The sequence below is a fragment of the Mustelus asterias genome, chromosome 24 (genome assembly GCF_964213995.1).
Source record: "Mustelus asterias chromosome 24, sMusAst1.hap1.1, whole genome shotgun sequence".
Lineage (NCBI taxonomy): Eukaryota > Metazoa > Chordata > Chondrichthyes > Carcharhiniformes > Triakidae > Mustelus > Mustelus asterias.
This window is the reverse complement of record NC_135824.1, coordinates 52,478,753-52,499,943: the sequence shown is the minus strand read 5'-3', so window position 1 is coordinate 52,499,943 and position 21,191 is coordinate 52,478,753. Positions and strand designations below refer to the sequence as shown.

Genomic DNA, 21,191 nt, shown 5'->3' with positions numbered 1-21,191 from the left:
TTGTAATGTAAGAAATGTGCATTTCTGTGTAGCAAGCTGCCACATTCAGCAGTTTGATAATGACCAGGCAACTTTTGGCAGCATTGGTCGAGGGATGAGGGAGACTTTTGCTCATCTTTGAAATCATGTTGTGGGACCTTTTACATCAACCCCAGGAAGGAGACCAGGCTTCGGTTTAACATGTCTCATCCAAGGGTCAGTGCAGCAGTCGCTCAGTAAAAGGAAGTCCAAATATATATCCTGTGGCCTGACCCAATTTAGAATTAAAAGTCCCTGTGCAACCTTTCTCTTGCTGACACGGCAAAATAATTGCTTTGTTGCTCATTTTGTTGTGGAATTAGAAGGGTAGGGGCCCTGATGACTTTCAGAGTTTTTAAACACATTTCAAAGGGTCTCTGAAATTCATCCACAGCTTCTGTATTTCTGCTGAGGGAGGGGGGGGCGAGAGGAAATTCTACAACCGTGTGTGAACCCCTCTACAGAAGATTGACACTTCATCGATTAAGGTGATTTTGAATTCATAGCCCGGTTACGACAAGGGTCACCTTATTCTGTCACTCTCTATTCCAGCTGCCAAGGCGAGAACGAGGGGGCCGATGCCCGTCGCAGGCGACCCCAGCCACCTCTTTGAAGATACCAGCGGGAACATGGATGCTCCAGGATACGAGGGCAGCGGTGCTGGCTTTGGCCCTTCGGGGCAGGGCTTCCTCAGCGACCCCGTGGTGTCTAACCTGGCGATGGCTTATGGCAGCAGTTTGGCGAGTCAGGGCAAGAACATTGTCGATCAAAACGTGAGCAGAAAGGGTGGGGGGGGAAGTAGGAATTAATCGTTAATTATTCTCCACACAATATAGGGGTCTGTCTCTTTACCAAATAGTTCCTGGACCACATATGCTGAGTGCACACATGGACATCACATAATCTACCCAGTGGGCACTGCAAGGATTGGGCTGTTTTATTGACCCCTTTAGTCACATTTTCTTTTGATGTATTTAAGTTTCTGTTGAGATTCTTTTTACTTTGATGCAGTATCCCTTTAGGGGACTGCATTTTTAATTTATCCCACATTGTGAATTGGTTTGTTTGGTTAACGCAGAGAAGCACATCACAGAATCTGTACCGGTGCTAATATCTGGCCTCAGCGGTTTGCTTCACGTTGGCTTTGTTTACCCCCACTTGACGTTTGTTGCTCCTTGTCTGGGTCGTGCCTTCAATTTGTGGAGTTGGGTACAACAGCGAGCAAAATGTCTCGAAAGCATTTCGCAGGAGCGATTATAGAACTGAATTTGATAGCGAGCCACGCAAGGAGATATCGGGATAGGTGACCAAAAGCTTGGCCAAAGATCATAGAAACCCTACAGTACAGAAAGAGGCCATTCGGCCCATCGAGTCTGCACCGACCACAATCCCACCCAGGCCTTACCCCCATATCCCTACATATTTTACCCACTGATCCCTCTAACCTACGCATCTCAGGACATTAAGGGGCAATTTTAGCATGGCCAATCAACCTAACCCTCACATCTTTGGACTGTGGGAGGAAACCGGAGCACCCAGAGGAAACCCACGCAGACACGAGGAGAATGTGCAAACTCCACACAGACAGTGACCCAAGCCGGGAATCGAACCCAGGTCCTTGGGTATCAAAGACTTGGGTATCAAGCAGCTCCTTGAACAAGGAGAGCGAGGTAGGGAAATGGACTGGTTTAGGAAGGGAATCCTAAAGTTTTAAGGGCCCAGGTGGCTAAAGACATGGCCAACAATGGCAGAGTGATGGAAACCGGGGATGCGCAAAAGGCCAGAATAAGAGGAGTGCACGATTTTGTGAATGTCGTAGGGCTGGAGAGGGTTACAGAGATGGGGGAAGAGTAAAGGCAAGGGAGGATTTTTTAAATCAGCCTTTGCTGGATTGGGAGCCAATGTGAATCATCAATAATAGATGAACGGGACAAGACAAGCTAGGAGGTGGAGAGCAGGATTTTGGATGAGTTACAGTTAACACAGGGCAAGGTGGGTACAGGCCCCTTTCTCTCTGGTAAATTCCAATGGATGGAATGAGTAGCATTAGAATTCTACCTCTGGATGGACTGTTGACTTTGAATTAGAGAGTGAAGAGAGAGAGAATGGGCACAACCGGTTCTATTGCAGTTTAAATTGAGAGAAAGGTGTTTCAGGATTTATTAACCATTGTTCCAGAAAAGTTTCAGGAATGAGTTACGATTGGGTGACGTACTTCATCAAAGGCTGTTTGTATTGGTGTCAAATCATCACCCACTGAGACAAAGGGTGGGATTTTCCGGCCTCGCTCGCCCCGAAACTGGAAAATCCCGTTCGCGGCCAACAGACCTTTCCATGTTCCGCCCCTCACCTGCTCTGATTCCCCTGGCGGGTGGGACAGTAAAATTCCAGCCAAAAGCGGGAATCTCCGTCCCCCAGCTCAAGGCATGTTTTCACTGGCAATGAAGGAGGCTTGCCATTGGCTGTTGGCAGGATCTCCCAGTCCCCTCTTGGTCTACGCGGTTTTGCGTGGCTTGCCTGTCCTGCCGCAGGGTGTCATGTTTGGCGGGGCCAGAGGATTCCGCCAGCGAGGAAGAGCTGGAAAATGCAGCCCAGTGGGTTCATTTGTTCACAGGCCTGGCGTTTACGGTATAGATTAAAAGCTCGCCAATCAGTTTGTGGGGAGTCATCCTGAGGTGATGGGTTAGTTGATTCGTTGCAGGACTCTTGAAGCTTCTCCCCATTCGCTTTAAGAAAAGGAAGAGATGCTTCCTAGAGATTCCAAGGGGGTCAGACATGTCACTGGTGGGCTTACTGGCAAACAACAGAAAACACAAGAAGGGAGAGGTAGTGAATGCAGGATCCAGGGTCGAAGGCATCAAACATATTCCTAACCATGATAAGGCACTGGTAACATCCACCAGCGATAGGAGAATTCTCTGCTTCTGCCCCAGCAGTGTCTATGAGGGTCCTGGAATGTACCCTGGTGAAACTTTAACTCTGAGGCCAGTACTCCACTAGCTTCACCATTCTCCCTCCTGCCAATCAGCCCAGCTGCAGTGTACCGAAAGACAGCAGCCCTTTAACCGAGGAATTGGCAACCATACCCATGACAGACCCCCAGCATAAGTGAACTGGTCAATCGCGTGCCCCCAGTCACATCACACCTTGCCATTCCTCATTGGGATTGGTCTGGCTAAGGGTTTGGGGAGGATGTGACTATGGAATAGCCCACCTTACAGGAGTATGTCTGACACTAGAGCCTCATTAGCTCTGAAAGTCTGTGTCTTGACCGAGAAATCTTCAGGTCCCGACTCCCGCCCAGTCGAGGGATCATTTGAGCAAGTCATTGTCTTCAATTCCTCAGCAGCAATACTGTACAGATTGACTAAAATGTTTTCATATCATTGGGACCTTTCATTCTGTGTTTTTCTTCTTAACCCCTCCGTATGGTTCTGAAAGCCATGTAGTGGAGAGTGATTGAACCCTTTTTGCCTGACTTCTGCAGATCGATCGACTTATTCCAGTGAGCAAATTGAAATATTATTTTGCTGTGGACACTGTTTATGTCGGAAAGAAGCTGGGACTCCTCATCTTTCCCTACATGCACCAGGTAAGAGAGGTGGCCTTTCACTGGTGATTCATCTTGACGCTTATTAATCAGGAAAGCAAAGCTGTAGAGTGTAACACGATGGTTAAAAAGCGAGTCATGCTACTGCCTTGAAACTCACTGGATCTTCCGCTAGTGAAGGGATTTCATAGAATCCCTACAGTGCAGAAGGAGGCCATTCGGCCCATCGAGTCTGCACCAACTCTCTGACAGAGCATCCTATCCAGGTCCACTCCCTGCCCTAACCCCATGTTTATCCAACTAATCCTCCTAACCTACACACCTTGGGACACTAAGGGGCAATTTAGCATGGCCAATTCACCTAACCTGCACATCTTTGGACACCAAGGGGCAATTTAGCATGGCCAATCCACCTAACCTGCACATCTTTGGAATGCGGGAGGAAACCGGAGTCCCCCGGGGGAAACCCACGCAGATAGGGGAGAACGTGCAGACTCTGCACAGACAGTGACCTAAGCCGGGAATCGAAACCGAGTCCCCGACGCTGTGAGGCAGCAGTGCTAACCACTATGCCACCGTGTTGCCCTTTTGCAAGCTTTGCAAGTTGAGTTGTCAGGGAAGATGTTGCATTTGTCAGCTCGTGTCAGTGGGAGACGCTGAGAATAAGTTCACCAGGTGATCAGTTCTCAAAATCTACGGTTTGCTTTGGGAGTGTCCTTGGGGAGGTGTTATGACATGCGGCCCTTTGAGCTCCTTTCTGTTGCACAACCGTTTTGTTAAATGAGGTTTCCAGTGGCTAGGAACCATTTACCACGATCGGCTGGGGCTGTTTTGCACCAAGCAGCAGGAAAATGAAATCATCTTTAGAGGGACATGCACTTCCTCACTTCCAGCACAGCCCTCTGTCGCTGTTTGGTACCATGAGCATTGAGGGGTATAATGTGACGTAGCTGGAGCACCATCAGGGGACCCCAAAGAAGGGAGATTTGAACCTGACAGTTGTACTATGAGAGGACAGGCATGCAGGTGTCCCTCAGAGTCTGCAGGGTGATGTTCGAGGAGTGTTCTCGTATCTGGTGCTGGTTTGTGTTGAGGGACCCTTTGTTTCGGTGATGGTCTTTGCACTGGGAAACCCCATCCCAAGTTACCCAGAAGGCATTAAAAATCAACCTCATAGCGTGAGACTAGAGTAACATGCTGGGAGGGGGTGGGGGAAGAGCTGGAGGTACGTCAACATTCCTAATTGAGGGACAAATGGACATTTACAGTGGGGGAAAACAAGAGTTGATTATATAGGAACAGGAGAAGACCATTTGGCCCTTCAAGACTGATCTGCAACCTAACCCCATATACCTGCCTTTGCCCCAAATCCCTTCACACCTTTGGGTAACAAGAATCTTATCATTCATATTTTTTAAATTAATCATCGATCTAGCACCAGTTGCCATTTGCAGAGGTGAGTTCCAAACACCACCCTGCATGTAGAATTACTGCTTAATTTCGCTTCTGAGGGGGTCTAATGTTTTAGACTATTCTCCACCTAGTCCTCGACTTCCCAACCAGCAAAAATAATTTCTCCAAATCTACTTTGTCTGTTCCCCTCAATGTCTTAATTACTTGGATGAAATCTTAACATTCTAAATTCCAGGGAGTGCAACCCTAGTTTTAGTAATCTCAACTCATAATTTAACCCTTGAAATCCGGGTATCATTCTGGTAATTCCCCTTGCGCTTCCTCCAAAGTCAGTATATCCTTCCTAAGGTCTGATGGCCAGAAATGCTCACAATAAAAATGCATTAAAAATAATGATCTAAGCGTAGTACTGCAGGAGATCAGCTGGTTAATGGGGTGGAGAAAGAAGCTTACTGTCTAAATGGTTAGAGATTACAGAGCTCTGATTTGCAGAGGGACCTGAGTGTCCAAGTGCATGAATCACAAAAGGCAAGTACAGCAAGTAATTAGGAAAGTTAATAGAATGTTATCATTTATTGTGAGGGGAATTAGAACATAGAACAGTACAGCACAGAACAGGCCCTTCGGCCCACGATGTTGTGCCGAGCTTTATCTGAAACCAAGATCAAGCTATCCCACTCCCTATCATCCTGGTGTGCTCCATGTGCCTATCCAATAACCGCTTAAATGTTCCTAAAGTGTCTGACTCCACTATCACTGCAGGCAGTCCATTCCACGCCCCAACCACTCTCTGCGTAAAGAACCTACCTCTGATATCCTTCCTGTTTCTCCCACCACGAATCCTATAGTTATGCCCCCTTGTAACAGCTCCATCCACCCGAGGAAATAGTCTTTGAATGTTCACTCTATCTATCCCCTTCATTATTTTATAAACCTCTATTAAGTCTCCCCTCAGCCTCCTCCGCTCCAGAGAGAACAGCCCTAGCTCCCTCAACCTTTCCTCATAAGACCTACCCTCCAAACCTCCCAAATCCTGGTAAATCTCCTCTGCACTCTTTCCAGCGCTTCCACATCCTTCTTATAGTGAGGTGACCAGAACTGCACACAATATTCCAAATGTGGTCTCACCATGGTCCTGTACAGTTGCAGCATAACCCCACGGCTCTTAAACTCCAACCCCCTGTTAATAAAAGCTAACACACTATAGGCCTTCTTCACAGCTCTATCCTCTTGAGTGGCAACCTTTAGAGATCTGTGGATATGGACCCCAGTCTTCAGAACCCCAGTTCTGAAGACTGTGGAGGAACCTCTGTTCCTCCACAGTCTTCAGAACCCTACCTTTGACCCTGTAATCCACATTTAAATTAGTCCTACCAAAATGAATCAGGGTTAAACTCCATTTGCCATTTTTCAGCCCAGCTTTGCATCCTATCTATGTCTCTTTGCAGCCTACAACAGCCCTCCACCTCATCCACTACTCCACCAATCTTGGTGTCATCAGCAAATTTACTGATCCACCCTTCAGCCCCCTCCTCTAAGTCATTAATAAAAATCACAAAGAGCAGAGGACCAAGCACTGATCCCTGTGGCACTCCGCTAGCAACCTGCCTCCAATCCGAAAATTTTCCATCCACCACCACCCTCTGTCTTCGATCAGACAGCCAGTTACCTATCCAATCGGCCAACTTTCCCTCTATCCCACACCACCTCACTTTCATCATAAGCCGACCATGGGGGACCTTATCAAACGCCTTACTAAAATCCATGTATATGACATCAATTAATTGCAAATGTAGGAAGGTTTATGCTTTAGTACAGGTGAGGCCGCATCTGGAGTATTGTGTACGGTGTTGGTCTCCTTATCTAAGGAAAGATGTAAATGCATTAGAAACAGCTCGGAGGTTTACTCGACCAGTGATTCCCAAACTTTAGTTCACGGCACACCTTTATATTATAAAAACATCTGAGGCAGACCTCTTATTCTCTCCAACTGAACTGCCCTCTCGCAAAATGTTTTAAACTCCCAAACCTCCTAAAAACATGTCAAGCCACCATTTAACACAATTTTCATTCGTTTAAGATGTTTACAATGAAAGCCTCCACCGTTTGCGTGTCCAATACAATATTGGAGCCTGTCTCTCCTTTTCTTAAATTCATTGGTTCCTGTTTCTTCCCTGCGTCATCTTCCCACGCTGTTTTTTTAAATTTCTCCTTGTCTTCTCTCCTGTTATTGTTCTCAACCTCCCTTTCATGTTTGTGCACAGGTGCACCAGGCCTCTGTCTTCAACTCCAATTCCCAAAGAACCTGGGATCTCCTATGCTTGTGTCATCCAGGAAAGGACCGCACATGCACGGTTCGGAATGTTTTATGTTGACAATCCGAAACTTGCGTGCGCCGGCCTGGAATGGGCCGTGCATGCGCCATTCTGAATTTTACACATCAGTTAGGGTCCTTGTGCCAATGTACAAAATCCAAACTGCGCATTTGTGGCCCATTCCCAGCTGGCGCATGCACAACTCGAATCACCAACGGTGGCACAGTGGTTAGCATTGCTGCCTCAGCGCCAGGGACCCAGGTTCGATTCCGGGCTTGGGTGCCTGTGTACAGTTTGCATGTTCTCCCCGTGTCTGCGTGGGTTTCCTCCCACAAGTCCGAAAGACGTGCTGGTTAGGTGCATTGGCCATGCTAAATTCTCCCTCAGTGTGCCCAAACAGGCGCCCGAGTGTGGCGAGTAAGGAATTTTCACAGTAACTTCATTGCAGTGTTGATGTATGCCTACTTGTGACAACAATAAATATACACGCAAACACGATATTAAAAACAATCCAAATTGCACATGTGTGACCCAATCCCAGCTGGCACATGCGTGGGAGGCCCGAGATTCATCGGGACTTGGCGATGCCGGCCACATAGTTTATTTTGCGGTCCACTTTTGGGGCCACTAGTTGGGAACCTCTGAGTACCCTAGACTAATACCAGGAATGAGCGGGTTGCCTGAACGAGGAACGGTTGGAGAGGCTAAGCTTGCATCCACTAGCGTTTAGAACAAGAAAGAGGCAACGTGATCAAAACGTTTAAGATCTTGAGCAATGTTGACAGGGTAGATGTGGGGTGGGTGTTTCTGCTTGTCGGAGAACCTAGAACTAGTGGGGGGGGGGGGGTCACTTTAAAAATAAGGGGTCGCTCGTTTAAGACAGATGAGGAGAATTTTATACGCTGAGGGTTGAGAGTCTTTGGATCTCTCTTCCTCAAAAGGCAGTGAAAGCAGAGTCTTTGAATATTTTTAAGGCAGAGTGAGATAGATTCTTGATTAACAAGGGGCTGGAAGATTATAGGGGGTAGGCAGGAATGTAGGGTTGAGGTTACAATCAGATCAGCCAAGATCTTACTGAATGACGGAGCGGGCTCGAGGGGCTGAGTGGCCTACCTCTGCTCCTAATTTGCATGTTCATATACTTTCTCCTGAAGTGACCAAGAGGAGGTTTTCCCATTCAGTTCGTGTGATTGTTGTCAAACTAATTATTGCTTTAATTCTGTGAGACAGAGCTGGGAAGTACGATACCAGCAGGACAGCCCTGTGGCCCCGAGGGTCGAAGTGAATGCTCCCGATTTATATATTCCAGGTAGGTGCGACCTCTGTATAGTATTAATCAGCCTCATGAAGTGTTTCTGGATCGAGTGGGGAAGTGGGCTGACGCTCTGATCAGCCCAGTTCTGGTGAAAGGTCAAAGATCTGAAAAGATTCTCACTGCGCAGATGCTGCCAGACCTGCTGTATATTTCAGCATCTGCAGTATTTTGGGGTTTTTTTTTGTTTGTTACAATCATAATATTTGTGAGGTTCAACACACGGATCGGTGATGAGCACCCCCGCTACTGGGGGAGTGATTTTACCCATAGTCTTCAGAGAGCGTGAATCATGAACCACGTCCCAGTTATGGCGTGGTTTCTCACACTCTGAGCGGTGTGGGTAAGCTCTGACTCCCAACAATGTGAAACTGGCTTTCATAGAATAGAATCATAGAATCCCTACAGTGCAGAAAGAGGCCATTTGGCCCATCGAGTCTGCACCGACCACAATCCCAGCCAGGCCCTACCCCCTTATCCCTACACATTTACCCACTAATCCTCTAACCTACACATCTCAGGACACTAAGGGACAATTTTTAGCATGGCCAATTAACCTAACCCGCACATCTTTGGACCGTGGGAGGAAACCGGAGCACCCGGAGGAAACCCACGCAGACACGAGGAGAATGTGCAAACTCCACACAGACAGTGACCCAAGCTGGGAATCGAACCCAGGTCCCTGGAGCTGTGAAGCAGCAGTGCTAACCACTGTGCTACCGTGCCGCCCTCAAAGCTTTGTCTTGACCTGTAGAATTTGCAACGTCGCTGGCAAGGTTTCCTGAGGGGATCAACATTTCTGGTCAATTTGCAAACAAAGTCTTGGAATTACCGCTACTCATTCACCAGCCGCCCTCTGATATCTTCATCTTAGGAATTCAGAAGAATGAGGGGAGATCTTATAGAAACATAAGATGAAGGGAATACATAAGATAGAAGCAGGGAGGTTGTTTCTACTGGCAGGTGAAACTAGAACTAGGGGGCATGGCCTGAAAATAAGGGGAAGCAGATTTAGGACTGAGTTGAAGGGGAACTTCTTCACCCAAAGGGTTGTGAATCTGTGGAATTCTCTGCCCAGTGAAGCAATTGAGGCTACCTCATTGAATGTTTGTAAGGCAAGGATAGATACATTTTTGAACAGTAAAGGAAGGAAGTTTGTAGACGACACAAAGATTGCTGGAGTTGCGGATCGTGTTGAACATTGTCAGAGAATACAGCAGGATATAGATAGGCTGGAACATTGGGCGGAGAAATGGCAGATGGAATTTAATCCAGATAAATGCGAAGTGATGCATTTCGGTAGATCTAATGTAAGGGGGAGCTATACAGTAAATGGCAGAACCATCAGGAGTATAGACACACAGAGGGACCTGGGTGTACAAGTCCACAGATCCTTAAAGGTGGCAGCACAGGTGGAGAGGGTGGTGAAGAAGGCATATGGCATGCTTGCCTTTATTGGACGGGGCATAGAATATAAAAGTTGGCATATGATGTTGCAGCTGTATAGAACGTTGGTTAGGCCACATTTGGAATACTGCGTCCAGTTCTGGTCGCCACACTACCAGAAGGACGTGGAGGCTTTGGAGAGAGTACAGAAAAGGTTTACCAGGATGTTGCCTGGTATGGAGGGTCTTAGCTATGAGGAGAGATTGGGTAAACTGGGGATGTTCTCCCTGGAAAGTTGGAGGATGAGGGGTGACCTAATAGAGGTGTATAAAATTATGAAGGGCATAGATAGGGTGAACAGTGGGAAGCTTTTTCCCAGGTCGGAGGTGACGAACACAAGGGGTCACAGGTTCAAGGTGAGGGGTGCAAGGTTCAAGGTGAGGGGTGCAAGGTTCAACACAGATGTCAGGGGGACGTATTTTACGCAGAGGGTGGTGGGGGCCTGGAATGCACACCCAAGCAAGGTGATTGAGGCGGACACGCTGGGATCGTTTAAGACTTATCTAGATAGCCACATGAACAGACTGGGAATAGAGGGATACAAACAAATGGTCTAGTTGGGCACATGAGTGGCGCAGGCTTGGAGGGCCGAAGGGCCTGTTCCTGTGCTGTTTTGTTCTTTGTTCTTGTTCTTTGAATTAAGGGTTATGGTGAGCGGGCAGGTAAGTGGAGCTGAGTCCACGAAAAGATCAGCCATGATCTTCTTGAATGGCGGAGCAGGCTCAAGGGGCCAGATGGCCTATTCCTGCTCCTAGTTCTTATGTTCTTATGACTGCCAGCGTGCTTTAAAAAGTTTAAAGTTTATTTTATTCGTGTCACAAGTAGGCTTACATTGACACTGCAATTAAGTTACCATGAAAATCCCCCTAGTCAGCACAATCCAGTCCCTGTCCAGGTACAGTGAGGGAGAATTTAGCAGGGCCGATGCACCTAACCAGCACATCTTTTGGACTATGGGAGGAAACTGGAGCACCCGGAGGAAGCCGACGCAGACACGGGGAGAAGGTGCAGACTCCACACAGACAGTGACCCAAGTCGGGAATCGAACCTGGGTTCTTGGCGCTGTGAGTCAGCAGTGCTAACCACTGTGCCACATAGCTGTGCATTGCTCATTGAGTCCTCGGAATGTGGGCGGGGGCAGAGACTTGTGTTGCGCTTATGTCAGGCTCATTGCATTTGATTGCGTGACCACACATTTTGGTTGGTGCTTACAATATTGTGAAAGACAAGTCATTAAATATTCATTGCAGACTGGTTCAATGTACCGTGACTCTCTGTCCACGCCCTGTCTTATGTCCTCTTCTCTCTCTCTTCAGCAATGGCGTTCATCACATACTTACTGGTAGCTGGGTTTGCTCTTGGAACTCAAAGCAGGTGAGGATCCTCTTGTCGCATCATTTGGTGCTTCCCATTTTCTGCTCTAACTGGGTGTTGAGGATGTTTAAGTAGAATGGCCATTGGGATTCACCATTATTCATGTATTATGTTTCAGAAGTGGGACCGGGCGCTGGCACAAAATTTGCTTGACTTTAGGACATCTCAAAGTGCTTTACAGTCAAAATATAGTGATGTAGAGAATGCAGAAGCCAATTTGCACAGCGCAAGTTCCCACAATAGCAACCAGATAACCTGTGTAGTTTTCTTTTTGATGATGTTGGTTGAGCGAGAAATATTGGACAGGGCACTGGGGAAAATTCCCCTCCTCAAAATAATGCCAGGGGATTTTTTAATGCCAATCTGATGGGACAGTCGGGATTTCCGTTCAAAGTGGCATCCAAAAGACCACACCTCCAACACTGCGGCACTCCCTTGGCACTGCGGCACTGCCTTGGTACTCCACTGGAGTGTCGCCAGGATTTTAGTTCTCCTGGGACTTGAACCCACAGTCTTCTGACTCGGTGAGGACAATTTTACCCACTGAACCACAGCCTGAGGAATACTTTCTTGCTTCAAGCACTTCCTCTGTTTGTAATTCTTTATTGTGATTCATATGTTCATTCTCCCATCCCAAAACAATGTGCTATTCCAAAGTCGATGACAAACGTGTTGTAGTTAATGCTGTTCTCTGGCTGGCTGCTGGGTAGTGTACGAGAGAGGATTCCTCTGGGAAGTAATTCCATCGCTGAGTGACCGGAATTGGCCAAGAATTCAAATCCGTACTGTCTCTGCACGATAAAGTGTATCGCCCCCCAGTCTTTCATCGTGCCACGGTTTCTAGGCAGATGCTGATGCACACCCAGCATTTACTAACTTATTTCTCTTCCCCACAGGTTCTCTCCAGAGATTTTGGGGATGCAGGCCAGCTCAGCGTTAATCTGGCTGGTCATTGAGGTGCTCGCTATCCTGCTCAGCCTCTACCTGGTCACGGTGAACACAGACTTAACCACCATCGATCTCGTTGCTTTTGCCGGGTACAAGTATGTTGGGTAGGTGTGTGAGCGATGGAGTCGGTGGCCCCGTGGGCGCCGTTGTCATTGCAGTAAGCAAGTCTGTAGTCATCTGTAAAACGCCTGATTTCTTACCCACAGGATGATCACTGGAGTCGTGGCTGGGCTGATCTTTGGGAGAACAGGATATTACGTTGCTCTGGGCTGGTGCTGCATCTCAATTGTGGTGTTCATGGTGGGTTTAATTATTTAACTTCCCTGTTCGCTTCGCAACTTGTTAACATTGATGCATCAATATCTTCTCACCATGACCTGATTCTCTCAGGGAAATGGTTCCATGGACACGGTGGCACAGTGTTTAGCACTGCTATTGCACAGCGCCAGGGACCCGGGTTCAATTCCGGCCTTGGGTGACCATGTGGAGTTTGCATGTTCTCCTCGTGTCTGCGTGGGTTTCATCCGGGTGCTCCGGTTTCCTCCCACAGCCCAAAGATGTGCAGGTTAGGTTGATTGGCCATGCTAAATTGTCCCTTAGTGTCCCACGATATGTAGGTTGATTAGATTTGCGGGGTAAATGTGTGGGGTTACAGGATTAGAGCGGAAGAGAGAGCCTGGGTAAGATACTCTGTCAGAGAGTCGGTACAGACTTGACAGGCCAAATGGCCTCTCTCTGCAATGTGAGGATACCATGGTTCTATTCTAGAAAGATATAAGACTCCAGGGATGCTGTCAAAGAAGAACAAAGAAAATTACAGCACAGTAACAGGCCCTTCGGCCCTACAAGCCTGCACTGACCATGCTGCCTGACTGAACTAAAGCCCCCTATCCTTCCGGGCACCATATCCATCTATTCCCATCCTATTCATATATTTGTCAAGACTCCCCTTAAAAGTCACTATCGTATCTGCTTCCACTACCTCCCCCGGCAGTGAGTTCTAGGCACCCACCACCCTCTGTGTAAAAAAAAAAAAACTTGCCTCATACATCTCTTTTAAACCTTGCCCCTCGCACCTTAAACCTGTGCCCCCTAGTAATTGACGCTTCCATCCTGGGAAAAAGCTTCTGACTATCCACTCTGTCCATGCCCCTCATAATCTTGTAAACTTCTATCAGGTCGCCCCTCAACCTCCGTCGTTCCAGTGAGAACAAACCAAGTTTCCCCAACTTCTCCTCATAGCTAATGCCCTCCATGCCAGGCAACATCCTGGTAAATCATTTCTGTACCCTCTCCAAAGCCTCCCCATCCTTCTGATAGTGTGGTGACCAGAATTGAACACTATGTTCCAAGTGCGGCCTAACTCAGGTTCTATAAAGCTGCAACATGACTTGCCAATTTTTAAACTCAATTCCCTGGCCGATGAAGGCAAGCATGCCGTATGCCTTCTTGACTACCTTCCCCACCTGCGTTGCCATTTTCAGTGACCTCTGTACTTGTACACCCAGATCCCTCTGCCTATCAATATTTTTAAGGGTTGTGCCATTTACTGCATATTTCCTATCTGTATTAGACCTTCCAAAACACATTACCTCACATTTGTCCGGATTAAACTCCATCTGCCATCTCTCCGCCCAAGTCTTCAACCGATCTATATCCTCTGATGGTCCTCATGTTGAGATCAAAAAGGTGGTATTGGGGTTCATTAACCTTAGTGTTGTTCGTAAATTTATTAATCAAACCAGTTACGTTTTCCTCCAAATCATTTTTCTATATATAATATATTACAAACAGCAAAGGTCCCAGTACTGATCCCGAGGAACTCCACTTGTCACAGCCCTCCATTCAGAAACGCACCCTTCCACTGCTACCATCTGTCTTCTATGACCGAAGTTCTGTATCCACCTTGCCAGCTCACCTCTGATCCCATGCGACTTCACCTTCTGCACCAGTCTGCCATGAGGGACTTTGTCAAGGCCTTACTGAAGTCCATGTAGACAACATCTGTTGCCCTACCCTCATCAATCATCTTCGTCACTTCCTCGAAAAACTCAATCAAGTTCGTGAGACACGACCTCCCCTTCACAAAACCATGTTGCCTCTCACTAATACGTCCACTTATTTCCAAGTGGGAGTAAATCCTGTCTCGAAGAATCCTCTCCAATAATTTCCCTACCACTGATGTAAGGCTCACCGGCCTGTAATTACCTGGATTATTCTTGCTACCCTTCTTAAACAAAGGAACAACATTGGCTATTCTCCAATCCTTTGGGACCTCCCCTGTAGCCAATGAGGATACAAAAGATTTCTTTCAAAACCCCAGCATTTTCCGCCCTTGCCTCTCTCAATATTCTGGGGTATATCCCATCGGGCCCTGGGGACTTGTCTACCTTAATGTTTCTCAAGAACCCCAATACCACCACCTTTTTGATCTCAACATGACTCAAACTATTTACAAACCCTTTCTCAGACTCGTCACCCACCAAGTCCTTCTCTTTGGTGAATACTGACGCAAAGTACTCATTTAATACCTCGCCCATTTCCTCTGGTTCCACGCATAGATTCCCTATGTGTGTCTGTCTGTCTCTCTCTCTGATCCCCTTGTGGCTGCATTCGCACAATGAATAATCCACCAATTCTAAACTTGTCAGACATCCACATGTTCACTCTCCTGCAGTAAAAATCATGGCTGAATTCTCTCCCTAATGCAAAGGCACTGAGGTCAACCAGTAACTATTGCTGCCCTGGCTGAGATCAACTAATTTGGCACTGACCTTCCTGATCCATATGGCTCAGTTTCATTGGACAGTGCATTTAGCACCATGCCATCCCAAAGATCTCCTAAACAGTGTTTTCTTTTCAGATTCGAACATTGAGACTGAAGATTCTGTCTGAAGCTGCAGCCGAGGGCGTCCTGGTGCGAGGCACGAGGAATCAGCTACGCATGTACCTGACCATGGCGATCGCAGCAGTGCAACCAATCTTCATGTACTGGCTCACATTTCATTTGGTCAGATAGGAAAGCTGGAGCACCCCTGTGTTCCCTGGGATGGGGATTGGAGGTGTGTCCCATCTCCCCTCAATGTAGGGCTGAGGGGAGAACACAACTGGGGGGAATCTTAAATCCCAGAGGTTTGGGTGGGTGGGTTGGGTTGGGTTGAGTGCAGGACAGATTTGTTGCCCCCGAGAGGTTGGCCGTTGCCTGTGGCGACATGGAAGGAGGAGGGGGGTCCAACTCCCCGAGCAGCGGGGGTGCAAAAACTGTCTCCATACAAGGGTGGCATGGGAGATATGTCCATCTACCCAAAGGGGCAGGGGTGGGGGTAAAATGATTTCCCTGTGTGGGGAGGGGGGGGGACGCGCAGGACGGGTCCATCTCCCCAAGGGGCGCTGGGTCGTGTCCTCTCCTTTCATGAATGTTGGGCTTTTTCTTTTGGGCTGCCTGTATCATCTGAAATGCAACAAGTTCATAATTTGGTGTGTCCGTCCCAAATAGAAAGTAAAAAGTGAGGACACACCTGCTGTGTGCTAACTTTCCACTGTCCACACAGTGGAAATTTTTTAAATATCTATTTATAAACACTGAAGTTGGGCAAATAAAACATGGAAAGTATAACATCTTGTGCAGCTGTTGGGATTGTTTCCGCGGAATTACTTAAAGGGGAAAGTATCTTCTACTGCAGGAGCTCTTGACCAGGAGTTTGTGATCTCCTAGGGGTCAACAAAGTGGTTTCAAGGGATCCGCCAGTAGCTCCAGTTTCGACTGTGCAACAATTTAAAGTTATTTCAATGCATATCACTGAAGGGTAGTAAGAAGTTTAACAAAACCAGGTTAAAGTCCAACAGGTATATTTGGTAGCAAAAGCCACACAAGCTTTCGGAGCTGGGCTTGGGGCTCCGAAAGCTTGTGTGGCTTTTGCTATCAAATAAACCTGTTGGACTTTAACCTGGTGTTGTTAAACTTCTTACTGTGTTTATCCCAGTCCAACGCCGGCATCTCCACATCATATCACTGAAGGTAACAGCATTTTACCTTCCAGGCCCGGTCGTCACCAGCACTGTAACTCTTTAGTCCCCAGCCCTGGCTCCACACTAGACGTGAGGAACTGAAAACTGCTTGGCCCCAGAGGCCTGTGGTCATCGGTCCACAATGTTGTCAAGGAGATGGCACCCCTTTTTCAGTAGTTGCACTTGGCTCGTTAACGGATAAAAGGAGAGCTAGCACAGTCATCGCATACCATTGGTCTCATCAGCACTCCATGTCAGCTCGAGTGACACTTTATCAACCTTAGTAACACTCCACTAACTCCAACATAACTACCAATTTCAGAAATATTTTAACTAGGCAACACTCTTATCAACCTCTGGCCTCCAAACTTGAGTATAACCAAGCCAGGCTGAATATTGACCATGTGTTTGGTGAATTACAGTCTTGGTAGAATTCTTACTCAGAGCCAGAAATTGGTTTCACGTTAAAGTCAAACAAAATATATCTGTTTAATTGTACAATTCATCTTTATACAGAAAGAAAACTTGTGTTGCATGACTTTGCTGTGTATGTTTATTATTACAGGCAAAACCTACTACAATGCCAAATATTTCTCATAAGAATATAAGTAGGAGTATGAGTGGACAGCTCCATGGGTCTGCTCCGCCATTCAACACAATCATGGCTGATCTGGGGCCTCAACTCCCACTTGACATTCACTCCCCAAATCCCTTGTTTTCCTCCTTGATATTCTCGAACATACACAATCCTCTGAGGTAGAGAATTCCAGAGATTCACAAACCTTTGAGTAAATAAATTTCTCCTCAAGCTCAGTCCTATATCCTGAAACTACACCACCCCCGACCTGTGTTTAGATCCCCCAGCCAGAGGGAAACAACCTCAGTGTCTACCATGTCAAGCCCCTTCAGAATCTTTTGCAATTCAATGAGATTGCCCCTCATTCTTCTAAATTCCAGCGAGCCTAAGCCCAATTTACCCAGCCTCTCATCAGAGCAACCCCTTATCCCAGAGAACAATTTAGCGAACCTTCCCTGTACTGCCTCCAATGCAAGTATATCCTGCCTTAAAATGGAGACCAAAACCGTGTACGGTACTCAGTTGTGGTCTAACCAAAGCCTTGTACAATTGTAGCAAGACCTCATTCTTCTGCTCTGAACCCCTTACAATAAAGGGCAACATGGATGTTTGCCTTCCTAATTGCTTGCTCTACCTGCATGCTAACTTTCTGTTCCTTATGAGTACTGTATACGCAAGTTGTTCTGAACGTCAAACTTTACAAGTTTCCCAACTTTTATTTTTAGTCTAGGTTTACATTCTTACACCACCACATGCTGCCAACTTGTTGCCCACTCACTTAACCTGTCCATATCTCTTTGCAACTCCTTCTGTGTCCTCCTCACAACTTGCATTCCCATATAGCTATAAGCTGCCAGTAAGACTCTTGTACTCCTACCTGTTGTCTTTTCAGTTACTCCTCTCTGAACCACTTGGTCGAGGCAGTTTGAAAACCATCTGTAGCAACTGTCTTGTTCAAATCCTATAAAACCCACTGATAGATGGATCAGTAGCCGGGTGATGATGAAAGTTTCAGGTAGCTGGCAAGGAGCCAAAGAAGAAATTAAAAGTGTTCTTGGGCAACAAGTAATTGCGATCTCGAACACATTGCCTGAAAGGCTGGTGGAAGCAGATGCATGGGCCGGGACACTCCCAAAAGAAAACTAATTGCCCAATATGTGGGTATATGGGAGAATTTCTTGCCCATTTTTTTGGGAGTACTTAGTTTAATGAATGTCCAACACTCTGTGCATCAGAGTTCCTCAGAGAGATTTACACCGGTAAGTGTGGGGCAGGGCCTCCTCCTGCCCCAGAGACCATGAGGCGAAATGGTCCATGGCTCTATCTCTGTTCCTGAAAATATCTGGATTGATTCTCGGTCTCTTCAGATTGGAATAGATTGATGACCTGTGACCATATTTTCACTCTTAATTTTGTCAGCTCCCTCCCAACACAAGGGTGCTAACTTGAAAAGGAGAAGATTTCTAGTGTCTGAGCCCTCTTTATTTTTTGTGCCTCTCCCATTTTGCATTCTTCACTCCTCATCTTGAATCGCAAACATCACTAGATTACTTGACCACGGAAGAATTTACGACTTCAGTGAATCCTGAAGTTACGCACCTGCACCTCCCAACTGGTCAGGGTCATTGAGGACCTGTAGCAAAAGCCAAGAGAGAAACTTGGCAAGTTGTTAACTGCAACGCCTTAACGTCACCACCATCAATTGCTTTGCATCGAGGGATCAACTCTGATGTGATCCTAGGCTAGGTTACCAAAGGCCCATTGGCACTAATGTTCGATTCCCGGTTTGGGTCACTGCCTGTGCGGAGTCTGCACGTTCTCACCGTGTCTGTGTGGTTTTCCTCCGGGTGCTCCGGTTTCCTCCCACAGTCAGAAAGATTAGGGCGGCACGGTAGCACAGTGGTTAGCACTACTGCTTCACAGCTCCAGGGTCCTGAGTTCGAATCCTGGCTCGGGTCACTGTCTGTGTGGAGTTTGCACATTCTCCCTGTGTCTGCGTGGGTTTCCTCCGGGTGCTCCGGTTTCCTCCCACAGTCCAAGGATGTGCGGGCTAGGTTGATTGGCCATTCTAAATTGCCCCTTAGTGTCCCGGGATGCATTGGTTAGAGGGATTATGGGTAAATATATGGGGATAGGGCCTGGGTGGGATTGTGGTTGGTGCAGACTCGGTGGGCCAAATGGCCTCTTTCTGCACTGTCAAGATTCTATGTGATAATATTCAATGTGCTGGTTAGATGCGTTGGCCGTGCCAAATCCCCACTCGGTGTCCCCAAACAGGTGTCGGAGTGCGGTGACTAGGGGATTTTCACGGTAACTTTATTGCAGTGTTAATGTAAGCCTACTTGTGACAATAGATAAATTTGGTTCCAGCCAGCAAGTGAATAAAGATGTTACACTTGCAGGAATGTCAACCTCTGTCACTGAATATTTAAGTGGAGTAAATGACCGAAAGGCTGCACTGGCAATTTGTGAAGTGGGTTTACTCATGCAGCTGAATGCAGACTGGGAAAATCAGGTAGATAGTGGATCCCAAGAAAAGGAATTTGTGGGATGTCTAAGAGAGTTTTTTTGGAGCAGTTTGTGACAGAGCTGACTAAGGGACAGGCAATTCTGGATTTGGTGATGCGTAACGAGGCAGACTCGAATAGAGAACTTAAGGTGAAGGAATCCTTAGGGAGCAGTGACCACAATATGATAGAATTTACCCTGCAGTTTGAGAGGGAGAAGCTGGAATCAGATGTAACGGTATTACAATTAAATAAAGGTAACTACAAAGACATGAGGGAGGAGCTGGCCAGAGTTGATTGGAAAGGGAGCCTAGCAGGGAAGACAGTGGAACAGCAATGGCAGGAGTTTTTGGGGGTTATTCGGGAGGCAGAACAGAAATTCATCTCAAGGAGGAGGAAACATGCTAAGGGGAGGACGAGGCACCCATGGCTGACGAGGGAAGTCAAGGACAGCATAAAAGCAAAAGCTTAAAAAATGACGAGGATTAGTGGGAAGACAGAAGATTGGGAAGCCTTTAAAAGTGAGCAGAGAACAACTAAAAAAGCAATAAGGGGGGGAGAAGATGAAATATGAAAGATGAAATGTAAGCTCGCTAGTAATATGAAAAGATAAAAGTTTTTTTCAACATATAAAAGATAAGAGACAGGCAAAAATAGACATTGGACCACTGGAAAATGAGGCTGGAAAAGTAATAATAGGAAACAAAGAAATGAAGAGGAACTGATTAGTTACTTTGCATTAGTCTACACGATGAAAGATACCAGTGGGATGCCAGAGCTCCAGGAGAGTCAGGGGGCACAAGTGAGTGTAGTGGCCATCACTAAGGAGAAGGTTCTGGGGAAACTGGAACATAAGAAATAGGAGCAGGAGTAGGTCATCTAGCCCCTCAAGCCTGCTCCGCCATTCAATAAGATCATGGCTGACCTGATAGTGGGTTCAGTTCCACTTACCCGCCCGCTCCCCATAACCCTTAACTCCCTAAATGGTTAAAAATCTATCTATCTGTGACTTAAACACATTTAACGAGGTAGCCTCTACTGCTTCATTGGGCAGAGAATTCCAAAGATTCACTACCCTCTGGGAGAAGAAGTTCCTCCTCAACTCTGTTCTAAATTGACTCTCCCGTATTTTGAGGCTATGCCCCCTAGTTCTTGTTTCCATTGTAAGTGGAAATAACCTCGCTGCTTCTCCCCTGTCTAGCCCCTTCATTATCTTATATGTCTTATACCGTGAACCCACGGTAGCACAGTGGTTGGGGCGGCACGGTAGCACAGTGGTTAGCACTGCTGCTTCACAGCTCCAGGGTCCTGGGTTCGATTCCCGGCTCGGGTCACTGTCTGTGTGGAGTTTGCACATTCTCCTCGTGTCTGCGTGGGTTTCCTCCGGGTGCTCCGGTTTCCTCCCACAGTCCAAAGATGTGCGGGTTAGGTTGATTGGCCAGGTTAAAAATTGCCCCTTAGTGTCCTGAGATGCGTAGATTAGAGGGATTAGCGGGTAAAATATGTGGGGGTAGGGCCTGGGTGGGATTGTGGTCGGTGCAGACTCGATGGGCCGAATGGCCTCCTGCACTGTAGGGATTCTATGATTCTATGTCTCTATAAGATCTCCCCTCAACCTTCTAAACTCCAATGAGTACAGGCCCAGTCTACTCAATCTCTACTCATAAGCTAACCCCGTCATCTCCGGAATCAACCTGGTGAACCTTCTCTGTACCCCCTCCAA

At 47.1% G+C, this 21,191-nt stretch overlaps 1 protein-coding gene across 6 annotated transcripts in view; it reads left to right on the top strand.

The window, feature by feature from the left end:
• The window catches only part of LOC144511393 (protein YIF1B-B-like), a 29,516-nt gene that overhangs the window by 5,159 nt on the left and 3,166 nt on the right, over positions 1–21,191 (top strand). For 2 of the 6 annotated variants that reach the window (XM_078241705.1, XM_078241708.1), the window contains exons 2-8: positions 571–791; positions 3,506–3,610; positions 8,527–8,605; positions 11,371–11,428; positions 12,325–12,480; positions 12,583–12,676; positions 15,240–15,364. In XM_078241705.1, coding sequence (XP_078097831.1) covers positions 571–791; positions 3,506–3,610; positions 8,527–8,605; positions 11,371–11,428; positions 12,325–12,480; positions 12,583–12,676; positions 15,240–15,364 — 838 coding nt within the window. Of the gene's footprint in view, positions 1–570; positions 792–3,505; positions 3,611–8,526; positions 8,606–11,370; positions 11,429–12,324; positions 12,481–12,582; positions 12,677–15,239; positions 15,993–21,191 lie in introns of those variants that run through there. The other 4 variants (XM_078241704.1, XM_078241707.1, XM_078241706.1 and 1 more) reach the window with 2 other exon arrangements.